Source organism: Rhinolophus hipposideros, assembly GCF_964194185.1.
Source record: "Rhinolophus hipposideros genome assembly, chromosome: 11".
Classification (NCBI taxonomy): domain Eukaryota; kingdom Metazoa; phylum Chordata; class Mammalia; order Chiroptera; family Rhinolophidae; genus Rhinolophus; species Rhinolophus hipposideros.
The window spans coordinates 73,618,576-73,640,893 of NC_138057.1; the positions used below are offsets into that span (position 1 = coordinate 73,618,576).

General features: G+C 42.7%; 1 protein-coding gene across 2 annotated transcripts in view; it reads right to left on the reverse strand.

Moving 5' to 3' along the window:
• The window catches only part of DENND1A (DENN domain containing 1A), a 481,754-nt gene that overhangs the window by 241,354 nt on the left and 218,082 nt on the right, over nucleotides 1-22,318 (reverse strand). For both annotated transcript variants that reach the window (XM_081067070.1, XM_081067071.1), the window contains exons 6-8: nucleotides 19,101-19,170; nucleotides 12,858-12,938; nucleotides 8,876-8,929 (exon numbers count right to left, since the gene is read on the reverse strand). In XM_081067070.1, coding sequence (XP_080923196.1) covers nucleotides 8,876-8,929; nucleotides 12,858-12,938; nucleotides 19,101-19,170 — 205 coding nt within the window. The remainder of the gene's footprint in view (nucleotides 1-8,875; nucleotides 8,930-12,857; nucleotides 12,939-19,100; nucleotides 19,171-22,318) is intronic.

Genomic DNA, 22,318 nt, shown 5'->3' on the forward strand with positions numbered 1-22,318 from the left:
TGGCCTCAAGAGTCTGCCAAGAAGCTTCACGCTGGGTAGAAATATGTTACACAGCTTGCCGTCCAAATAAGGAGACACAGCGTCAGAGACAAATCCTGTGCCTTATTTTGGTGGGAGGAAAAAAAAAATCACAAGGATACTTTTGTGGATGGGGAAAGGACCATTTCTGACACAAAAACACCCCTTGGTTGAGGCATAACCCCCAGGTCCAGTCATGTTCTGAGAGGTTCAGGTGCTTTTTCCAAAAACTCTACACAGGTATGTTAAAAATATATAACATTTAGCCAAATTCTCTCTAAACTGTCATGTACTTTTTTGGGTATTTCTCATCCCATCTGTGCTGATTACCAAGATATTTGTGTCTAAACAGAAGCTGTCTTTCTTATCTGCTTCCTCCCCATCCTCTTTCCTTCTGGGATGACACGGCCTGCGCGGGTGGGAGTGGATGGGATGGTGACAGCCCTGGACTTGGCTCAGCCATGGAGTACCTGTGGGGCAGAGTGGGCCTTGGAAGCATCTACACGGGGTACATGTAGTTCCCACCAAGCCTTACTCAGGAGAAAACTCCCTGGAGAGAGGGGTCTCCTTCCTGGCATCTGAAAGTGCCCAGCAGTTAACCACACCAATCCTCAGTTTCTCAGACATGCCACGCCTTTTCACACCCAGGGGCCTGTACTTCTGCTGTGTTCTCTGCCTCGAATGCTGTTCTCTTTCTTGAGGATACCCATTTACTTTTCGAGACCCAACTGAAATGTCACCTCCTCCTGGAAGGCTTCCTTGACTCCTCATTTGTCAAGCTCCCCTTTGCGCTTCCATGGCAATTTGTCTGAATCTTATAATCACTCAGTTACAAGTATGTTTTTGTTACTAGACCGAGATCCCGTTGGATAAAAATGACATATCCCATCATGTAGCAGTTTGATGAAAGAAAGAATCAATGAGTGGAAAAAGCACCTGAAGGACTGAAGACGACTGCTGCGGAGCTCAAGTGTAAGCAGTGTGCTGCAGAGGGACACACCAGCCTGGAAGAGGGACGAGGTGATACATCAGGAAGAACATAGCATTTGACTTCAGAAAACCGGGGTCTGAGTCAGATGAAGTGATCAAGTACTTAGTAAGGGGGAAGGGCCCACAGAAAAAAGAATTGATACTGGCGACTCACAGAGTCAGGTAAAGTAGCGGGGGGAGGGGGAGCTTTAAAGGTATCGGTGCCCAGTTATTAAAAGTATAAACAAACAGGGAGTTTGTTTACCAGGTGATAGGGGTGGGGAGAGACTCTACACAGAAGCAGGTGTTCATTTCACAGCAGTCCAATGGTACTTCTCAGATGGGTACGGTCAGAGTGTAGGGAATGGGGAATAAGAAGAGAAGGCTTCCATAGCAAGTTATCCTATGTCAAGATTGAAGCCAGAACATAGTGTGAGCTTATATTTATAAAAGACATGTGGTATGCCACTCTCCTAGCATTTTGCTTCAGTGGAACTGAGTCTTCAAGCTCCTGTTTCTGTCTCCTAGAACCAAGCCAATCAACAAACACTTATGTAACTCCCACCATGTTTCAGTACCATCCTGGGAGCAGAACCCAGCAGAGATGAACTAAACACAATCCCCATTTTCCAGAAGCTTAGTCTGGGGATGGGATTGGCATCAGACCCAGAAACTGAGTGTACAAAGTAGTCTGTTCCAGGCTACACACATTCCAGGGCCCGCTAAGAAGGGCAGATTCAGCTCTGCTGGATGGATATGGGGGAAGGTTGGGGGAGACGTGCCCGAGAAGATATTCGATCTGGGCCTTCCAACCGGAGTTGACTTGGGGGACGGGGGAAGTATATTCCAGGCAAAGGCAGAGGTCTGCTGGGCAGGGGAGCTGTGGGAGCCTGGACTTTACCCATGGGTAACAGGGAGCTGCTAAACGATCGTGATAGCCTCACATCTGTGTTTCAGAAAGATCTTCCTAGCGGTCCTGAGGGTAAGCAGGAGGCAGGGCAGTCAGTTAACAGCTATTGCCAGATTCTGAGCAAGAATGATTCAAACAAACAAACAAACAAACTATTCACATGGAAGCTTTGGATAGGGATGTGACAGATTTCTGCAAAGTGGAATCACAGGACTGACCAATGAATCAGACTTGAGAAGTAGGGGAGGAAGAATCTTGGACGACCGCCAGACTTCCAGGTTATTGAGCACCACACCTGTCCACTTGCCCAGTTTTCTAAAGAGCCAGTATATTTATTTAATGAAGGATCAGTCTTCCTACTGCAGAACCACCCATCCCGTCAAACACGCTGTTGGATTAGAACGCCATCATGGTTAAGCCTAAATAACCACCCCCTTTATTCCCCGACAATTACTTCCCCGTGTGTCTCACCTGCTAGGAAAGGAAAACCTTCCTTAGAGGGACCGGTTCCCAGTGCCCACACTCAAAAGGGCTCAGTTTTCTTAGTGCCAGTATGTTTTTAAGCTTAAGGACATTCCTTTACTATTTATGGAGTTTAAGCATTATTTCAGCTACATACACAGTTATGTCCTTCTGAGCATCTTCCTATCGGCCTAGCATTTACATGTTATGGGCCCACTCTGGAGGGCGGGGTACAAAGCAGACCGCTCCCCAGGCTGGAAAGGGCTCAAGTCCAAGGAAGGTCTCTGCTTCACAGGGACACAGCAGCCTGGACGCTGAGTTTCAGAAGAGGCATGTACAGCACAAGCCCCTTCGGTTCTCCAGGCTTTCATTTCTCACGTCTGCAAAGAAATAGTGGTGAAGGTCCCTTCCAGCTCTAACCCTCTGTGCCTCTAAATGCAGAAATAGAGGAAGGGAGGGCAGTTGACCAAACCCCATTTCTTTCCCCTAGGAGAAACCTCCTTCTGGCAGCTTGCTTCTAGCTGCCCCTGCGGGCTCCTGTGCGATCCAGGTGGCTGGGGACTTCACTGCGATCCACACCCGGGGTTAGGAAGCAGGTGGGGGTGGGGGTGGTGACGGGGAGGTGGAATGGGCCCATACAGTGGGGCTTAAAGAAAAGGCGTCTTAGGTTCAATACCTTAGAGAAATGAGATAATCCCCAAACCAAAGAACCGACTCTAAGCTGGGTGCTCCTTGGAGCCTTCGAAACAGATGCTCGTCCGCCCCCCGGTCTGTCATTTTATTAGTCTTTGTGACTTGCAGCTTCATACACAGAACAGATGATAAAGACTTACTGTGCTGTGTCTTACTGTGCTGTGTCTGGAGGAGGCTCGTAAGGCAAGAGGATGGGTTTTGTCAACGGGTCTTATTTCCTGAAAGAACTCCTGCTCAGGTTATTTTACCATAATGTAAACCTTTAAAACCCTCAATCGACTTTTTTTTAAAGAAGAATTTAGGTTCCCTTAGTTGTGCGGGATTAAAGGGAATTATAAATTTAGATTCTAAAATAATCTGTCTGAGAAAGAGAGAACCCCACAAGCTCACATAAGCAATCAAATCAGAGAAGTATATTATAGGAAAGAAAGCAGAGTTTACCCCGAGGTCAACTTTTATCCCTTTGAGTGAATGGAAAAACCATTAGAATAAACAATTACCTGACAAACTCTTAAGAGCAACAATGGAATTCTCTATAATCTCCGTACTTGATAATAGGTCTTCCACTACCACCTCAACTTTGTTTTTCAAAGTCACGATGAGTTCATAAATCTTCTCTATATCATGGTGCATCTTTTGACAAAGTGGAGTCTGGGCAATGTTACATGTTAAGTGTCCATTCTAAATGCTTTCCTCGCATCATTAACCACTTGGTATGACACTGGCCAGATAATTAAGACAGGTTTGTTTAATATTTCAAATGAAGGTCTATATGCTTATCCATTAATCAAAAGCAAACTTCAAAACCTGGCCGCTAAAAAAAGATCCATTCTACAGTCTGTTTGCAATGTAATGATATCTGTTCGTGATCTGTGACATTTTTTTAATGCAAGTCAATTGTTTAAAATTTATAAAGATTTATGCTCATTTAATTATTGCCTGTATAAAATTCACTCCTACAGCTGTTATCTTGATAGAGAAAACCCTGATGAGCAATTACATTGTGATGGTTTTTCAGTAAAAAGAAAACGTTTTTACAAAGAAGTTGTAGAAATAATAAGAATAACTTTAACAGGCATCTGAAAGTGGAAAAAAATTAATTCTCCACATTTGCTTTTCATTAATGTCTTGCAGACACAACGGCCCAAAAGCCAAGGGAAAGAAACTGTTATTCTTCCTTCTCCTGGGGGTGGCTGCATTGCTCATTCATTCATTCCAGGAATACATACCGAGCGTCTACTATGTCCTAGGTACAGTGCAGTGACGGAAAAAATTCTGATTCCTGTCCTTAGCAAGGAGTGATGGTATTGAACAAATACTCACGTCCTTAATTACACTTACGGTGAGTGATTTCTCACAAAGTACAGGGAGCCATGGGGCCGGAGGCCCAGGACCCGTTAGCATGTCAGGGCTGCAGTCAGACTGACCTGAGAGTGAACCCTGGTTTTAGCATTTACTGACTGGGTGACGAGGGGCAAGTTACTCCGCGTCTCTGGGCTTGTTTCCTCTTCAGAGCTCCTCAGGGAGAACCACCACCCCGGAAGGCTGCTGTGAAGGTTTCCTGATGTAACAAACAGTGCCTGACTTGATCCTCACTGGCTGTTGGCTCCTTTCTCTCTCTCTTCCCTTCTCTGAAGCTCGCCAGAAGAGTAAGATTATCTGGTGACAGATTCAAGTTCCATATCCCAAATCCTTTTACCCTTTTCTTTGCTTATTTGCTAAAGTTCATTACGTCCCTTACAGGAGATAGTCAATCAATGTTTACAGACACCTCCCATTTTACAGACACTGGAGTCCTGGACTCCGTTCCCTACACCATTTCCAAGCTTCAGAAATCCTGGTGTCAAGGGCACCTGCTAAGAGAATTTTGTGACCAAATGCACACTCCATGAAAGGAAGAATATTGGTCTTCACCACCAAGAATGTCAGCACAAGCCTAGAAATGACAAGCTCTTAGGAGTAATGTTCCCAAGCGTCTAGCCACAACTCAGACCTCAAGGATTCTAGAAAGCCGAAGGAAGAAGAGTAAAGGACCATCGAAAGCACCACCTCTATTGTCCCAGGCATGGAACTTGGCACTATACATTTAATACTTCATTAATTCCTCCCATTTTTCTTTATTAGATTAAAACAGTGAGGCTCAGAGAACGGAGTGAGGAGCTCAAGGTCTCATCATGGCCGAACCCAGTGTGTGTCTCCAAAACTCATGTTCTCTCCACCACGATACACTAGCTCATATTCACAACCCCGTGGTTATTGCTTGTTTCAATTTGTAAGGCAGGAATTTAGTCATTTTAAATTAATCCTTGAAAAATCACCAAGAGATTAAAATGCAAATTTCAACACGGCTAGAGCTCAGTAGTGACTCTATGTCAAAAAATCACACAAATTGGTCCTACAAAAGTTCAGATTCTCCTTGGAGAAAAAGCTTTTGCCTGCTTCTTTTCATATTTGAGATATATACATATTTTTTAAAAATCACTTCTTTTTCTTTTTCCTCATGAATATCAAAAGTCAACTGTAGGGAGGTGGGGGGGTGGGTGGGTGGGTATAATGGAAACAAAATGTTTTGGCACCTTACAAACCTGGGTGACTACATCCCACTTAGGAACAGGCCTTGGGCTGGTAACCTCAGGTCTGTGAGCCTTGGGGCCCTGTCTGTACCACGGGTTCAGGGTTCACGTCTACCTCTCACAGAGAACAGAGAAGCTGGAAGGATTTAAATGGAACCAAGTATGTTAGAAGTGTAGCAGAGTGTTTTATTATTCCCACTTAGAAACAAACAAGGCCAGCCTTTTAACGCTCCCTTTGTAAGGGAGCATTTAGGGGACAATGGCTCATACACAGAAAATTGGTTCATCAGTGGCAAAACCAGCAAAGAGAATGTAAATTTTTTAAGTGGTGGGGACAGGGGAGGTGGCACACAGTTCAGACAGGGATTGGAGGTGGGGCTACGAAGACAGGTGTTTTTTTCTCTCAAGCTATTTCTAATCTCAGTAATTGTGGCTTTGAAAATTAAGAAACTATCAGAATTTTCAGGTACCTTAAATTTAAATTCTTAAGGAATTCTCAGTTTTTAAAGTAAAAAAATTTTAAAGAACCTAACTTAGGCAATAATTATTACTATAAGATTATTCATAACAGCAAAACATTAGAAACTATCTAAATGTCTATTAGTAGGGGAAGCATAGTTAAAACACTGTGGGGATTTTCAGTAAAATATATGGATATTTGTCTTTTCTATCTCCTGATACCATGTCCTCCCTCCCAAAAAAAGTCAAAAGAATTTCAAAAGACATAAACTGCCAAAACAGGAGAAAAGATAGTAAACGGAAGAAAGATATCCAGTCTTTGGAAGCCAGAAAGCAGATGTGACTAAAGAAATGGTTCTCAACCTGGGTCATTTGCCCCTGGGGGATAATATTTGACAATGTCTGGAGACATTTTTGTTTGTCACAGCTGGAGTGGGGGTATGTTATCATCACATAGTGGGTAGAGCCCAGGGATGGTGCTAAACGTCCTATAATATATAAGACAGTCCCACACAACAAAAATTTATCTGGCCCAAGCTGTCAAGAGTACCAACTGAGGTTGAAAAACCAAAGGAGACAGACTTGGTGGCTCAGAAAAGGCTGAAAACTAAGGCGGGGGCCAGAGGATAGGACAGTAAGCATCAAGCCAAAATCACACCAAAGAACTCCAAAAAGGTTCAGGAACTGGAGACACCAGGACCTCTGAAGGCTGCGGGAAGGATGCCAATGAAAGTAAGAGTAATTCAATCCCAAGATTCTCCTCTCCCAGCTCACTCAGCTAGTCAAATGGCCTTCCAGCCATCCCTCTAGAACAGGGGTTTCCACACTTTTTTCAACGTTTTTCACTAGGGGCCATATGCAGTAAAATACACAAACAGCCAGGCCACTCACTGGAGGTGAAGTACGTATTGCCTCACCTGGTTTCTTTAAGTAAACTAAATATATTTTTGGAATTTGCTGCGGGCCAATTAACAATGGATCATGGGCCGCAGTTGGCCCGCGGGCCGCAGTTGGCCCGCGGGCCGCAGTTTGGACACCCCTGCTCTAGAAGAATAAATATTCACTTTCTAGAAGAACTGAACCAGAAATGCCTGGGAGACACCAGCGGATAAATAGAGGATAAAGCATTAGGTTGAAAAGGGGGGCCGGGGGTGCATTAAATAAAAGTTACATACTAAATGTTGATATACCATAACCCAACACCCCCACTCAGCTTCCAGAACACTAGTAATTGAACTTATATTCCCCAATAAGAGAAAAATAACTAGTCAAAAAAAAAAAGATTCTGACACCAATATTTGAGAGCCCCCGACCCAATCCCCCAAGTAGCCAGACCTCTGATCCACAATCTACGGTAACAAACCTTCATTAATTAAACTTAATTACTTGACATTTATAATTTGTCTGTTCTATAAACAACAGTTTCCTCTCTTCAATTTCCTTCCTTCAATTACAAGAATTTCCTTTCTGTGAATCTCCTGCTCATTCCAGTGTTTTTTAAAAGTAATCAAGTATATATCCAAAAGAATTGAAAGCAGGGAGTTGAATAGATTTGTATCCTACTGTTCACAGTAGCGTTATTCACAATAGCCAAAAAGGTAGAAACAACCCAAGTGTCCACTGATGGAAAAGCAAAATGTAGTATGTTATATCCACACAATGGAATACTGGTCAGCCTTATAAAGAGGGAGGTTCTGACACATGCTATATAACATGGATGAACCACAAAGGCATTATGCAAAATGAAAGAAGCCAGAACAAAAGGACAAATATTGTATGATTCTACTTAGACGAGGTGCCTGGAGTAGTCAAATAAATAGAGACAGAAAGAATAGTGATTGCCAGAGGCTGAGGACGAAGTGGGAAATGGGGAGTTGTTGTTTAATGGATTATTTAATGAGTATAGAGTTTCGGTTAGGAAAGATGAAAGGTGCTGGAGATGGATATTGGTGATGGTTGCACAACAATGTGAATGCATTTACACCAATGAAATATACACTTAAAGATGGTTCAAATAGTAAATTTTATGTTATGTATATTTTGCCACAATTAGAAAAAGTAATCAAGTGCCTAAAGTCATAGCAATTCTATATTTAATTCTGCATAGTACAAAATATAATTTGAGTAAAACATTTTGAAAGTGTGTCTTCAGGCTAGGCTAGATATGTCATTCACCTCATCAGAGTGCAAACATTAACCTCTGTTCCCTCAGACTCAAGTTCACTTACCCTCAGTCTTTCAGAAGTGGGGTGGGGGTCCTCACACTTACACCCACAGATACTTCAGTTTACTCTCTTAAAAGTGAATATACAAACATAGTAGAAGTACAATTCCACTTGAGTAAATCTACCTTAATAGAAAAATCTTTATGTGGAAACATTTTATTTACAACAGCAAAAACTAAAAACCACCTAAACATGCATCGGTGAGGAAACAGCTAAGTAAACTATATAGAAAATGGAATATTATGCATCCAAAAAAATGATTCTTATAAATGAAATGGAAAAATGCTTAGGAAATAGGTGAATTTAACTATGTCAAAAAAATACATTCTACAAAGACTAGAATGAGACATCAACATGTTAACAGCTGATTGATTGCCTTTGGGAAATATGAATAACAATTCTTCCTTGTCTTTATACTTCTGATACTTTTCAAATAGTCTCTACTTGTTTTTGCCTTTATAATGCAGTATTTTTATAATGGAAATATATATCCTTTTACTTTCTTATAAAAATAAGTAAAAAACAAAAAAGAATACAATTTTAATTTTTTTCTCCAAAGTACTCACATTCTCAGGTATGCTGGGAAGTTCTCTGATGTCAGGCACAGTAAAATAAGAATGCTGGAAAAGAAAAGCAAAAGCTGTTTATTTTGGCAAAAATATGCAATAAGCACGTTATTCAAAAAAACAGGTAAATGATCTCAAGATAGTTCCTTATTCAGATGAGGAAACAGCCTCACTCATAGAAAATGTCTATGGAGTGTTTTCTTTGGATAATGATGGATAAAAGCCAGATGCATTAAGTCATCGGTTGGAGAGGCGGAGTTCTTTTCTCTGAGAGATGAACTTCTTTGGGAGACAGAAATGAATAGCTCAGAGAGGTTAAAGACTAAATTGCCATAGAGTGTTGGCAGGCTTCTGAACACATGAAAGCTTCAGGCTTCATAATTTACTGTTCAATGAGGCAAGTGGACTCTAGAGACCAAATATCACTAGGTTCACTCGCCAATGGTCTTTACTAACCAAACCTGCCATTTCATTTTAGCATCTGAGATTATGTCCACCTACAAGCTGCGGGCAAAATCTGCCCTGAAGGCCCAAGCGATGTGTTAAGGAGAGCTCCAGCTGAAGGCCGGCTGCACTGACACCATTTCAGATGGTTAACAACGGAGTTCTCTCTGCTCTGCATGCTCTGCAAATAAGCCTCCTGACGTCCAGTGCAATCTCCAGTGAAGGGAGCGCAATGCCCAGCTCCGTGGAGTTAACACCTGACCTGTTCAAAGAACTTTCAAGGAGGCATATCCATGTATGCAACAAGCATGTGTTCCTGAATGAAGTGACAACAGGCTGAACGGGTGACACTTCCTCTGTGCTATTAAAGACTCAGAGAACAACGGAAAGCAGGAATGGAAGGAGCCTGGTGCTGGTCAATTAAAGATGGGATTGTACAAAGGCCGGCAAAGGGCACCTGCAGAGGTCAGCTCAGCCATGGCCAAGGTTCAAACCTGGACCCCCAAGGGACATTTCGGGAAGTTCTCCTGCCCTACCATTCTTGGATAATTGCAAAACTAGTAGGTCTCTAGAAAACTGAGTTGTATAGCCTTCCTGAAATAAAAGGCCCAGGGAACAAGTGCAATAACGACAATAACAATAATGACAGTATGAGCTATCTGTCTAATATTCAACAGACATTTATTGAATACCTGCTACCTCGCAGGCTTTATGCCAGGTCCTTTATAAATATTATCTCTAATTTCCATAACAAATTTTAAGGTAGATGTTATCTCCACATTACAAATGGGGAAATTAAGGCTTAGAGAAGTAAAGTAACTTGTTAAGGTCACACAGCTAGTAAGTGACAAAACTAGGATAATTAGAGCTATGCTCTTTCCACTATAACAGACTGTTTTACCAGTGTTTTTGATGTGCAAATTATAGCTAAAGCCACTTGCATTAAAATAATATACTAACAAGTAAAAAATATACTATAAAAAGATAACTTTAAAGAAACCCTCTGCAATGCATTATTCCAAAATTTGTGGGTCGGTGCCAAAACATTACCTATGAAGGATTACAATAGCGATTATGTAGCATGGAAACTAGTTAACAATTAATTCAATTTAACAATAAGGATTACAGTAGTAAAAGTAAAATATAAGGTTAAATTTGATGACAAATTTACCAACTTCTATTCCGAATGGCTAGAAGGAAGTTCCAGGAAATGTTCAATGATGGGATGCCCACACAGTGAGGGAGTCACAAAGTAATGGCTGGCACAGTGACAGGGAAGAAACAGGGACCAGAGAACCGACCACTTAACAGCTATGTGATTTTAGGCAACTTCACTTAACGACTCAGAACCTTAGTCTTCAAACCTGTAAACGGGCATAACTACTTCAGAACTGGTATAAGGAATGTTATTTATGTAAAGTGCCTAGCATTCTATAAATGGTATTTTACTAGAAAATTATTATTTCCCTTTTGTAATCTATTGCTAGATTACACTTCTACTTTTCTCAATCATCTATCTATACCAGACACACAGAAATATTCTCTTGTGACTAAAGACCAAAAAAAGTCCAGGACTGCCATTTTATCAACATTTCAGGTTTTATAATCTAGATGAGACTCGCGCTTTAATATCCGAAATGCCACATGGAGTGAGGAATTCCTTGTGAACAGGAAAGAAAAAAAAATCTGCCTTTACAGATGCAATGGATTGTAAATAGTGAGCCAATGCAATTCCAAAACCGAGTTGTCCCCAAGCTGTCCTTTGTAATTCTGTCTTGCTCCATCGCCCATGAAATGCTGGGACCAGAGGAGGTCAGAAACATTCCTAGAAACCACTGGCACGAAACAGTTACACCCTTCCAACAGTTCTTCCTGCCCCTGCGATGGCTTGTCCTTCAGGCCTGGCAGCCATTCAGGGGAAGGCGTGGCCCTTGCTCCCCACCAGCTGGTGACCCAGCCAAGCTACCCACAGCTACCTGTCGGATGTCATTACAGACTAAAGTGGTGAGATCAAGCTGCTTAGGAAAAGGGGCAGAAGCAGAGGCAAGGTTGCCGAGCTATTTGGCAATGATGGGGGCAGGTTTAAAGCTCATTTTTTTTCATCTGCCAGACAGTCTTCTTTACGTGAATTTCTGTAACAAGCTTCCTTTTCCTTCCTATGTGTTATGAATGTGAGCATAAAACCTCTACAACTTCCTTTTTTCCTTCCTTCTTTCCTCCCTTTCTTTCATCACTCATGGCCTAGTGGAAAAAATATAGGCTTGGAAGGATCCCTGGATTTGAAAACCCCCATCTTCTCACTTATTAACCACATAATCTTGGATGGGCAAGTACCTTTTCCTCTCTAAGCCTCATCTATTATATGAAATGAGAATGGTAACATCTGTGTGTAGTCGTTTTGAACATTAGAGATGCATACTTGGCATAAATTAGGAACTTAGCAAATAGTAGATCTATTATTAGCTTATTGGTAGTAATATTGCTTTCAATTTCATCACGAAAAAGACCTATAAGATATGTTCATTTTCTTTAAGAGGGCAAATGCCAAGATAATAACCACTGAACACCAAGACTGTACCTGGTTTGAATGAAGCTGAAAGCCAAAACTTTTTAATCATTCAGACCCCACAACAGAGGGGAAATAGCCCCTGCATAATCAACTGCTGGCCAAAGGATGTCCACCTGAGAACACTGATGAAGGTGGTCACAGGATTTGACCTGGGGAATTAGAGAATTCTAGTAACTGAAATAAGGACACACACAGATCGCTCAGATCACTGGCAAATGACAACTAGGACGGAAATCTCCCAATTTGTAGTTCGGAGGCTTTTCCACCCTAGCACACACTACAGAAAAGGTAGCATGTATTTAACAGAGTTCAGAGAAACAATTACTGCAGTCCAGGAGCTATGCTAGGCATGCCCCATCCCTGTCCTCAGAGGGCCTGCAGTCTAATGGGGGAGACAGGAAAACAGATCCTCCCAAGTGGCGTGACTAAGTACTGCTAAGTGTACAAGATGCTGGGGACAAAGAAGAAAACCTTAGCTCAGCCTTGGGGGCTGTCAGAGCAGGATTTCTCAGAATTAAAACCCAAGTTGAGTTCTGAAGAATAAATATGGGGTACCTTGTTAAACAGGAGAGAGGTGGTGATGAAGGCTCAGGGGGAGGCAAGATGGGCCTTAGCAAACAGGCATGCACAGAAATGCTGAGGGGCGAAGCATGAGGCAGGGGACCCCAGGACGGTCTGAAGAGGCAGGCAGGGGCCAGCCACCTGACTCGAAGCCCAGCATCTGGCATCCAGGAGACGCTAGTGGTATGGGATGACAGCCAGGAAGAGAGGAGGAACCTGGGGACATGGGATCCTAGAGAAAGGAAGAAATACAGCTCCCTGCCGGTCTTGAGCCCAGCGGTCTCAGAGTTTTCAGGGTAGGGGTGAGGAAGGTGCGGACGACAAAAGATGATCCTGTGCAGCTCACTCCTTTTTACTGTTCATAGAGAAGTGGCTTTTCAGTGATTGCTAATATCCTGCCCCACTTACCACACTGAGATGAACAGACACTCCTGGGTCCGGGATGGGAAGTCTGTGCAGAGTTTCAAGAAGCTCATTCCACTGATTCTCCTGAAAGAAATAAAAGGCCTCAGTCACAAAAGAAAGGCTGAGCCCCTCGTCAGAGACCGTCAGGGAGGTCTAGGCACACAGGGAGCTGGGGGGTTGGGGAGGCACTGGCCCCAGAACAGGAACAGGTGTGCTGTCTAAGTCAGCTGGGGCAAAAGACACAGCTGATGGCTCAACAGAAGAGCCCCACAGATCCTCCTTACCAAGTCTGACATTTTCTACACAGTGAGACACCGACTATGACCGCCTTTGATGGATCATATACCATAAGCTCTCAGCAAATCTATCCTCTCGACTCCATAGCAACAACTTTTAGGTGCACACAATCCTGGTTTACAGGGCAGGGGCGGTGGGGAGAGGTAACGACGACACTATCGATCTTGTCTTCATCATCATTACCCTCCATTAATTTTATTGAGTATTCACTGGATACACACGGCAATCTCCAATTGTGGGAAGATAAAAATGAACTACGCAGAACAACATGCATTATAGGACGGTGGCTGTGCATTTTAATTAGTGAAATGAAATACAAAGCAGCACAAATTATTCAACTGAAAAGAGATTCACCTTTAAAAGGCTCAAAAAAGCACTGCTTGCAGAATGATCCAAAAAAACATTTCCCACCCTGTGGAATCTCTATAGTGATATAATAGTACTAAGCTTACATTTGTGTCCATTTGTCATCTGTTTGATCCTCACAACTACCCCACTTTACAGATTGAAAACTGAGGCTCTGAAGGGTGGAGCAACTTGGCTTCAAATCAGCGAGTTAAGGTAGTAAATTGCTCCACTTTCTGTGTTCAAGCCCAAGGCCCTCTCTGCTGCTCGGTAACTGTTTTTGAGAGTGAATTTAAAGAAGAAGAAAAAGAAGGTGAGCCCAGATCAAAAGCCTGTTTCAATCTGAACTCTGATAAATTACTCAAGTATCTCACAGAGGAGGGAAATACACATACGATGTGTAATCGAAAGATACGGTGAATGTTTAAATTTAAAAAAATGACTACGGTAAAAGACACATTGCCATTAATCCTCCTCAAAATACTCCCCGTCGCTTCGAACACTTATCCCATTGTTCCTGAGACTTTCTGAGGCAGTTCTGGAAGTCCTCTTTCGTGAGGGTCTTTACTTTATCCTCCATCGTGACAACGCTCCATGTCACACATCGCTTCTGGTACAGCAATTTCTGTCAAACAATAACATGACAGTGTGTCCTCATCTGCCTAATTCACCGGATCTGGCACCATGCGACTTCTGGCTCTTCCTCAAAGTCCAAATGACCATGAAAGATAAATGTTGTGAATCGATTCAGGACATGGAGGCGGCCACGACAGTGCAACTAAAGACACTCAGGAAAGAGGACTTCCAGAACTGCTTCAGAAAGTGGCAAGAACAATGGGATAAGTGTGTTCGAAGCGAGGAGGACTAATGGCAATGTGTCTTGTACTGTAACAAATTCTTTTTTAATTTAAACATTCACCGCATTTTTTTTTTGGTCATACCTCACATGGGTGCACACCCATGTTTAATTTTGCTCTGAAACAATCTCAAATTTACGGACTAATTGTAGGACAATACAAAATTATTTATTTTTCTGAACTATGTGCGAGTGAGTTGCTAACATTATGCCCCATCATCCATAAATACAAAGGATAGTCCCCTACATAACCACAATGAATCATATATAAAATTAGGAAATTAACATTGATACTACATTATTATCTAATCCTCAGATCCCATCAAGTGTTGTCAACTATGTCTATCATGTCCCTGAGAGCAAAATAACCAGCTCAGAATCACAGATTGCTTCTAGTTCTGACTCTCTAGTCTCTAGTCTTCAGCAGTCTGGAACAGTTCCTATCATTTCTAGATTTGTGTCACTCAATTAGCTGATGTTGTCTATTGATTGAGATTTCAGTTCATTTTATCACTGATGTTTACTTTGATCATTTGATTCATTTACCTGATGTCTTTACTATGAGGTTACTAGTTTTCCCTTTGTGTTTAGTACGTATTTTCTATAAGACCGGGTCTTATATTAATTTTTGCTCCAAAAGACACATAAGAGCTGATAGTCCGGGTAGGGAAACACGGTATATATCAATATCCCATTCCTCATCAAACTTTTAATTTATCCATTTACTTATTTATATTAGTTGAACAAATGGTTTCCTGTTTTAGTCAATGGGTTATAATCCTTTGCTATCATTATTTGTTTTGATTCACAGATTGTCCCAGATATGACCAGTGGAAATCCCTTGCCCCTTCGAGCTCACCTTTGTGTCTTTCTGACATGTCCCCATTGTGTTTTGAGTATCTCCTTATTTTTGGCATAAAAAGATATTCCAGGATCACCTTATACTTTCCCTGCCCCAGCGCTGTTGTTAAGACATTTCTTTTTTTTTTTAATTAATTAATTTATTTATTAGTTTCAGGTGTACAAAACAAGGTAATACTTAGACGTTCATCATTTATATCCCTCATACTGTGAACCCCCCTCCCCCCATCCACTATCCCTCCGACCTCACACTGAACCATCACATTATATATATAAAATTATAGTTGGCATTCATTAATGTTTACCTTCTGGTGTACAATGCCATGATCAGGTATCCACAGTATCCCTGAGGTGGTCTCCCAAATAGAACGCATGTCCATTGGATACCCAACAAAATCTTTACAACATTATAGAATACCTTCCCCAAATTAATTTTCAAAAAAACCCTGAGGCCATCTTGTGGTTACCAGCTGCTTCCAAATCCCTTCACCTTTCCCCTTATCCCCAACCCCCTCCCACACACCCATCTAACCACTCTCGGTTTTTTCTCTGCGTCCCTAAAACTGTCTCTGATTAGTTCATTCACATAGTCTTTTCTTTAGATTCCATATATAAGTGAGATCATATGGTACTTGTCTTTCTCTTTCTGACTTATTTCACTTAACATAATGTTCTCTAGATCCATCCATGTTGCTGCAAATGATAAGATTTCTTTCTTCTTTATGGCTGCGTAATACTCCATTGTATAAATGTACCACAGCTTCTTAATCCAGTCATCTACCGATGGGCATTTCGGTTGTTTCCATATCTTGGCTATTGTGTAAAGTGCTGCAATAAACATAGGAGTGCATACAGATTTTTGAATTGGAGTTTTAGATTTAGGGAGTTAAGACATTTCTTTGGGTGGGAAATGTTACGAAGAAACAAAGATTTGGACACTAGATGTGTTCCCTGCTACTTGGGTGTTGCTGACCCCAGACCCTTTCAGTAAACTATACTACACACACAGACCCACAACACATACTTACATCTCTATTCATTTTCATATTTGTCACATATATTGAAAGCCATGGGTTCATACAAATGGCTCTAATTCTAATCCATCCATAGGAATCATTCCAGCTTCCTCCCTTTACATATTTGTAACTATATTCTACAGACGTGAAAAATCTTGCCCCTATTTTAATATGTTCACTTATTCATATGTAACCCATCTTTGGTCAATGTCCTACCTCCCTATTCACCTAGATGCCCCTCTTGCCCTGCCCAAATACTGACATCCAGTGCTAGCTCACTATTGTCCACTTTCCCCCAACAAAAATGCCTCTCCCAAACCAGGCATTAACACCCCAGTGCTGGGCCACTGCTGCTGCCCCCACGATCCCACTAGTTCTGACATCCAGTGCCCAGCCACCACCACCACTGTCCCATACAAACAACGTCCTCATCCCTCAGGCTCCGACACCCTCAGCCAGGCTGCTCTGGGTCAGATGCCCTCCTCACCCCTGCCATCCCTTCCACCGGGGGCCTGACAACCATGCTGTGTCGATGACCCAGACAGACACCCTCGTCGTGTAGCTTAGGCTCTGACACTCCATGCTAAGCTGTCATGCTCACCCTCCACCCCCTAATTGAAGCCTACCATGCTTAACTTTCACAAAGACTTCTGGACTTGGGAAGAGGGGTCTGTATTTTTAATAAAAGCTCTTCCTGTTCTAATCTGATGACCCACACCTTGCAAACAACTTAGCCAGGCGTAGGTGGACTCCCTATCATTTATGTGATCATTCCTTTATTAGAAGAAATCTAATAAAAAGAGTCCTGGGTACAGGGGAAACAGACTCCACTCAAACATGGCACTGGTCTCCGTCCCTAAAGCTTCAAGAGGCAGACCCTTACTGGGGCTATGGCCCAGAGGACTGGTGTGCCAATTTTACGGGGCAATAATCCTATCTCCCCATGTGTAGGTTATACCTATCTGTATCACAACACATGTTTTTAAAAGTCTGTAAGTTTGCTTTTTTTTTTGGTAACTGACTGGAGTATAAATATGGAAGAAAAAAAGTATGTGAGTCAATCTCCAATTCTAAGACTGTTAAGAGCCTATATCTTTTAAAATTCTATTTACTAAAGACATCTTTCAAATTTGAGTGGAAACCTGAATGTTTGACTAAAGTGAACTATGAATCAGAAATCAATGAAGAGACCCAAGGTGGCCTCCGAACTCATTCATCAAAGAGTCAATCACTTCTTTTAGGAAAGAATTCCCTGACACCTAAGAATCCTCTCAGCGAGAGCGTAGTGATCCAGGGAGCCATTTCTATTAGTTGTCCCTTCCCTTTACTGTGGTGTCTGGAATACATTTGCCAGTGAGTAAATCTAACTTGAAGGAAAGGCTTATCCATTATATACACAATTTCCACCTTTTCTCCAAAACAGCATTTCCCCAACTGTGTTCCAACAAACACTGGTATCTCAAAATATTAATGTCAGTCAAGGCATAAAAAGGGTTTGGGGCCAAATGAGATGGGAAGCCCTGAGTAACACAGATTTCTTCACTGCAGGACTTCTTAGAGCCTACACTACAGGTATCTTAAGGAGAAAAAAATGAAACATAGTTTTCCCTCCCCAACCCCAATATTATCGAACTATGGTACTCTTTTTATGGATTGTTTCTCAAAATTAATGTTCCATAGACAATATGAGGGGAAATTTTTCTCTCACATTTAATAATAATGTATCACTTTAATTAAAAAAGACCATTTATAAAAAGGAAAATACAAGAAGTTAGATATATAACAAATATTCAACTCACTAATAATCAAAGAAATGCAATTAAAATAATGTGATTTATTCACTTGTGAAATAAACAATGAATTCCACAAATTAAGAGTACAGTGACTTAGGTTAGTAAAGGGTATCTTTTAAGAAAACAGTACAATTCTTTTGGAAAGCAGTTTGGCAAATGTTCTAAAACGGTTTATGTCCAGTGACCTTACAGTGGCCCATCTGAGATTCTACTCTTAAGGAAACAATCCAAAATGAAGAAAATGCTTTATGCTCAAAGATACTAATGGCTGTAATTATATATATATATATATAAAAAACACACACACAAAAAACACCCAAATAATTAAAACTCCCAACAATAGGGAAATGTTTCAATAAATCAACTTCTATGATACAATGCTCTACAGCCATGAGAAATATTTACCACATGGGGGAAATGCCTTCGTTATTATGGTACCTGGTGAAAATACGGTAAAAAGGTGGGCTACAGTAGTCTAAGTACAGCCCCCGTGGACCCTTGACATCCATGGAAGATATATTAGTATACCATTTCTTCCAAAACTACAGTAAGATATAGTGAAACTTTTCAAGTAATTTTCAGACCCTTAGAAAAATACTGTAAAAGCACAACAAAGTCTTACAGAAATGGGAATTGGGGACAGCTGGCTAGGTCATTGGCCAGTTAAGTGTTTTAGTAACAAATCTCAGCTTCTCAGCATGACACGAGTAATTCATATTTGCGTTTCAGCAAAATTACAATTTAATACATGTCATGAACTTTCAGGGCTGCTTGGAACGATCCGATATGGGAATATTAATTCTGCGAACGCTAAGGGTCTGTGTATTATTTAACTCAAAAAGTAGAGGAAGAAAACATCCCAAAATACTAGCAACACTCATTTTAGGGGGGTAGCGGTAGGGAGAGCGTGTCGAAGTGATTTTCTCTTCCTTCCTACTATTTTCTGAATTTCCCAAACTTTCTACAATGGGCATGCATTACATTTTTGGTAAACATTTTGGTGAAATATAAAGCATGTATTACTTTTATAATAATAAAAGTTAAAGTTTACTTGTCAAAAAGAATGGAAGATAAATACCTGTCCTTTTGTCGTGTAATCGGCCAAGATGTTAAGTAGCTTATAAAATACTTCGAACCACGGGAGATAACTGGGAAAGAAGAGAAGACACATGAAATATTAATATGCAGGTCAAAAACTTTAACCAGGAGCAAATTCAAGACTGGTACATTTCAGTTTTTCTCTACATCCTAAAGAGATTTCCTGTCATAGGTTGTGCTGGGAACACAGACTGGTGAAAACACTAATTATTTCTGGGATTTTAAAAAACTGCCTGGATAAAGACAGAGGATTGAATGTTCATTATAAATTATTCCCATGCCTCAGAGCTAGAACAGACATTCAAAGCAGACTCTGCAATCAGCAACGATCTCTGAGTAGCCCCCAGGCCTCTCCCACCACACCCACCCTTTCCAGGAAAGCTTCTATTCAACTTTCTCATGATTGGACACACACAGCCACACACACACAGCGAGCACTTCCACTGCTGGCAGCTGCAAGGTGTCCCAAAGGCCCCAAGAGCCGACCCATTTATATTGTTACAGCAACATTCTACCTCTAACACACCCTCTCCGTACTTATAGTGGGATGAGCTCTAACTCTCTGACCCCCCTGCCCTCCACTGGATCCCGACCCTCAGGCCCCTTAATTCTGATGACAGCCTGGGCCTGACCATAGTCCATCCTCTGTGTCGCTCTTAGAATGGTCTTTCTAAAATGCAAACCTAAGTGGCCCATGGGATGAAATTCCTGCAGTGAGTCCCATGGCTGCAGGACTTCTTAGGAGAGCGTCTGAGGCTCTCCACCACCAGGCCTGTGACTGCCTCTCTGGATGTCGTCTCCACATGCCCACTTTCTCACTGCAGCCTCACTCGAGACGGTGGAGGCATCTTCCGGCCTGCCTCAGCTTGCACACACCTGGCCCCTTTCTCCCCTGGACTTCCATGGGCTAGTCCAGCTGATTGCTACTCATCGTCCTAACAGCACCTCGCCCCTCCCTGCCTCTCATGCCCTAGTTCCCTTTTTTCCACCAGCCCTGGGTGTGCACCTACTCCTGTTATAACATCCACACGCCATGTGGCACTCAGTGGTGTCCGTCTTCCCGACAGACACTGTGCAGACAGAGAAGAAAGATCCCGTCTTTCTTCACTTCGTCTTACCAGGGCTCAGCAGAAAGCCCAGCATACCTCCCGTGCTCAGGGTTGACCGAACAAACAAAACTAAACAAAGACTAACAGCAAAGGCGCGTTAGTGTGACAGAACTGCTGTTGGAATACGTCCCCACTCCCAAAAAGTTCTGTCACTTCATTTAAATGGCTTTGTTCTCCAGGAGAGACTTTCCAAAGTGACATCAAATAGTCGTGCGGGAAGAGTGTCGTACCAAGCGCCGCCGTCCCGCTCATGTCTGCCCGTTCCTGACGGAGCTGGACACGGAGGGGAGCGCCGACGCCGTCCGCCTCCGGCCTGCCGGGCAGGGGGTGATCAGCACCCCGTACAGATTACCAGCTGTGCCTCGAGGGGAATAAATGAAGTGAGAGGCAAAGAGAGAACAGATAAAGTGCACAGTCCTCTGTCACGGGCGTCTGTCTGAAGCCAGCACGTGCTACTGTAAAATTTAAGTAGCTTATCAAAATATACTGATAAGCAACTTAACTTTTCACTTCTATGACAGCATTATCACTTATGTTAATACGTTTCCATCAGCTCTGGCAGCTGCATATTGACTATTACAGAGCCAATGACTCCTGCCACTTTACACAGCATTTACTTTGGCAGAGCAATGTAAACATTCAAGAGGGATTAGGGAGGAGATAGATAAGTTTCTCCCTTCCTATTCCGTTAAATAAACCTCAGCTGAGTTAAAAGCCATTCTAGTAGCAACAATAAATCCCCTCCGAAGAAAACTCACCCAGATGAGAGGACTCTTAGTAAACAAATGCAACCGAGGATTACAAACACTTTTTTTTCTGAAAGAAAAAAAAATCACTAGCACGAGTTAAAGCTAGCAACTGAAAATCAGGAAGGAGGAAAATAAAAAGGAGGAGAAACTATTTCCTTGCAAGGAAACTGTGGCCTCAAGTAAATGAGAGAAAAGTTGAACTCACTGTAGGAATACTTGATGAAGAGACTGGGGGCTGGCTGGCTTCTCTGATAATTTGGGGCTGCGGTCCAGGGGGAAGGGTTTGGGCCCGGAACCCCGGGCCTCCACGTCTTCCCCTGTCATAAGGGTGAAGTAATGTGACGTGGCCGGACCGCCTGGCCCACGGCAGACGGTGCCCAGCTTCTCACACTAGACCTCAGCCTCACCAAATCGATTCTTTTTGGCTACGCTCAGCAGAACCCTCAGCCATGGGAGGTTTCACAGTTACCCTGGAAATCAGCCATTTCTTTCTCCCTTTGGCCTGACCGGACACAACTGTTCTCCACATGTTGTCCCCTGCGCACTGACAGATGAGTATCTAGTGATGGCAGTGTTAAGGTCTTGAAACCAAAACCCAGCTGTCTCCTTCTTCAAAGGATCCCTCTTTTCCCCTGGTGGGAGGCCAGGGTTCACAGCTGAACTCTATCCAGTGCTGTTTCCTGTACTGCTTCATTAGTCTCACACACAGCCTCGCGCTGCCTGCGACGTTGCAGGTGAGGGTACGGAGACCCTCCACGCCATTTTGTGCTCGTCTGTCATCATGGTGTAAACACCGCTTCCCAGTCCAGAGACAGGAAGCAAACAGTCCATTACGCTGCTCCTCCCTGGACACTAAGGAGTTCCGAACACCTCTGGGCCTGCCCGACTTGCTACCTTTATGCAACACTCGAGTCCCAACCACAGTGTCATTGTGTGGTGGGCTCAGACCAAAAAGACAAAGGTCCCTGTACGTAAGCAGGCCGCGGTCCTCGTTGGGGAGAGGCACATATGTAACACAACGTCACAGTTTGGGTCCGGAGGAGCTGGGACCCTTCCCCAAGTCCTTTATTTAGCTTAGGCTTTTGAGGGATGTATAACATTATAACGGAGCATTATCGTGGCCCCTTCAGCGGAGCCTCGAGGGTGAAAAGCCTGCTCCTCAGGCACTGGCCTGGGTCTGCCGGGGCTTCGCTCACCAAACTGTCCCCGGTAACTTCGTCCCAGGTTCTGCCTGCACTCCCCGGCAGGCAGTGACATGGGGAGCTTCCTGTGTGATGTGAGCCAATACGAAGTCCTAAACTTGAGAAGAGCTCAGAGAGCACAAGCAGTAGTCCTCCACA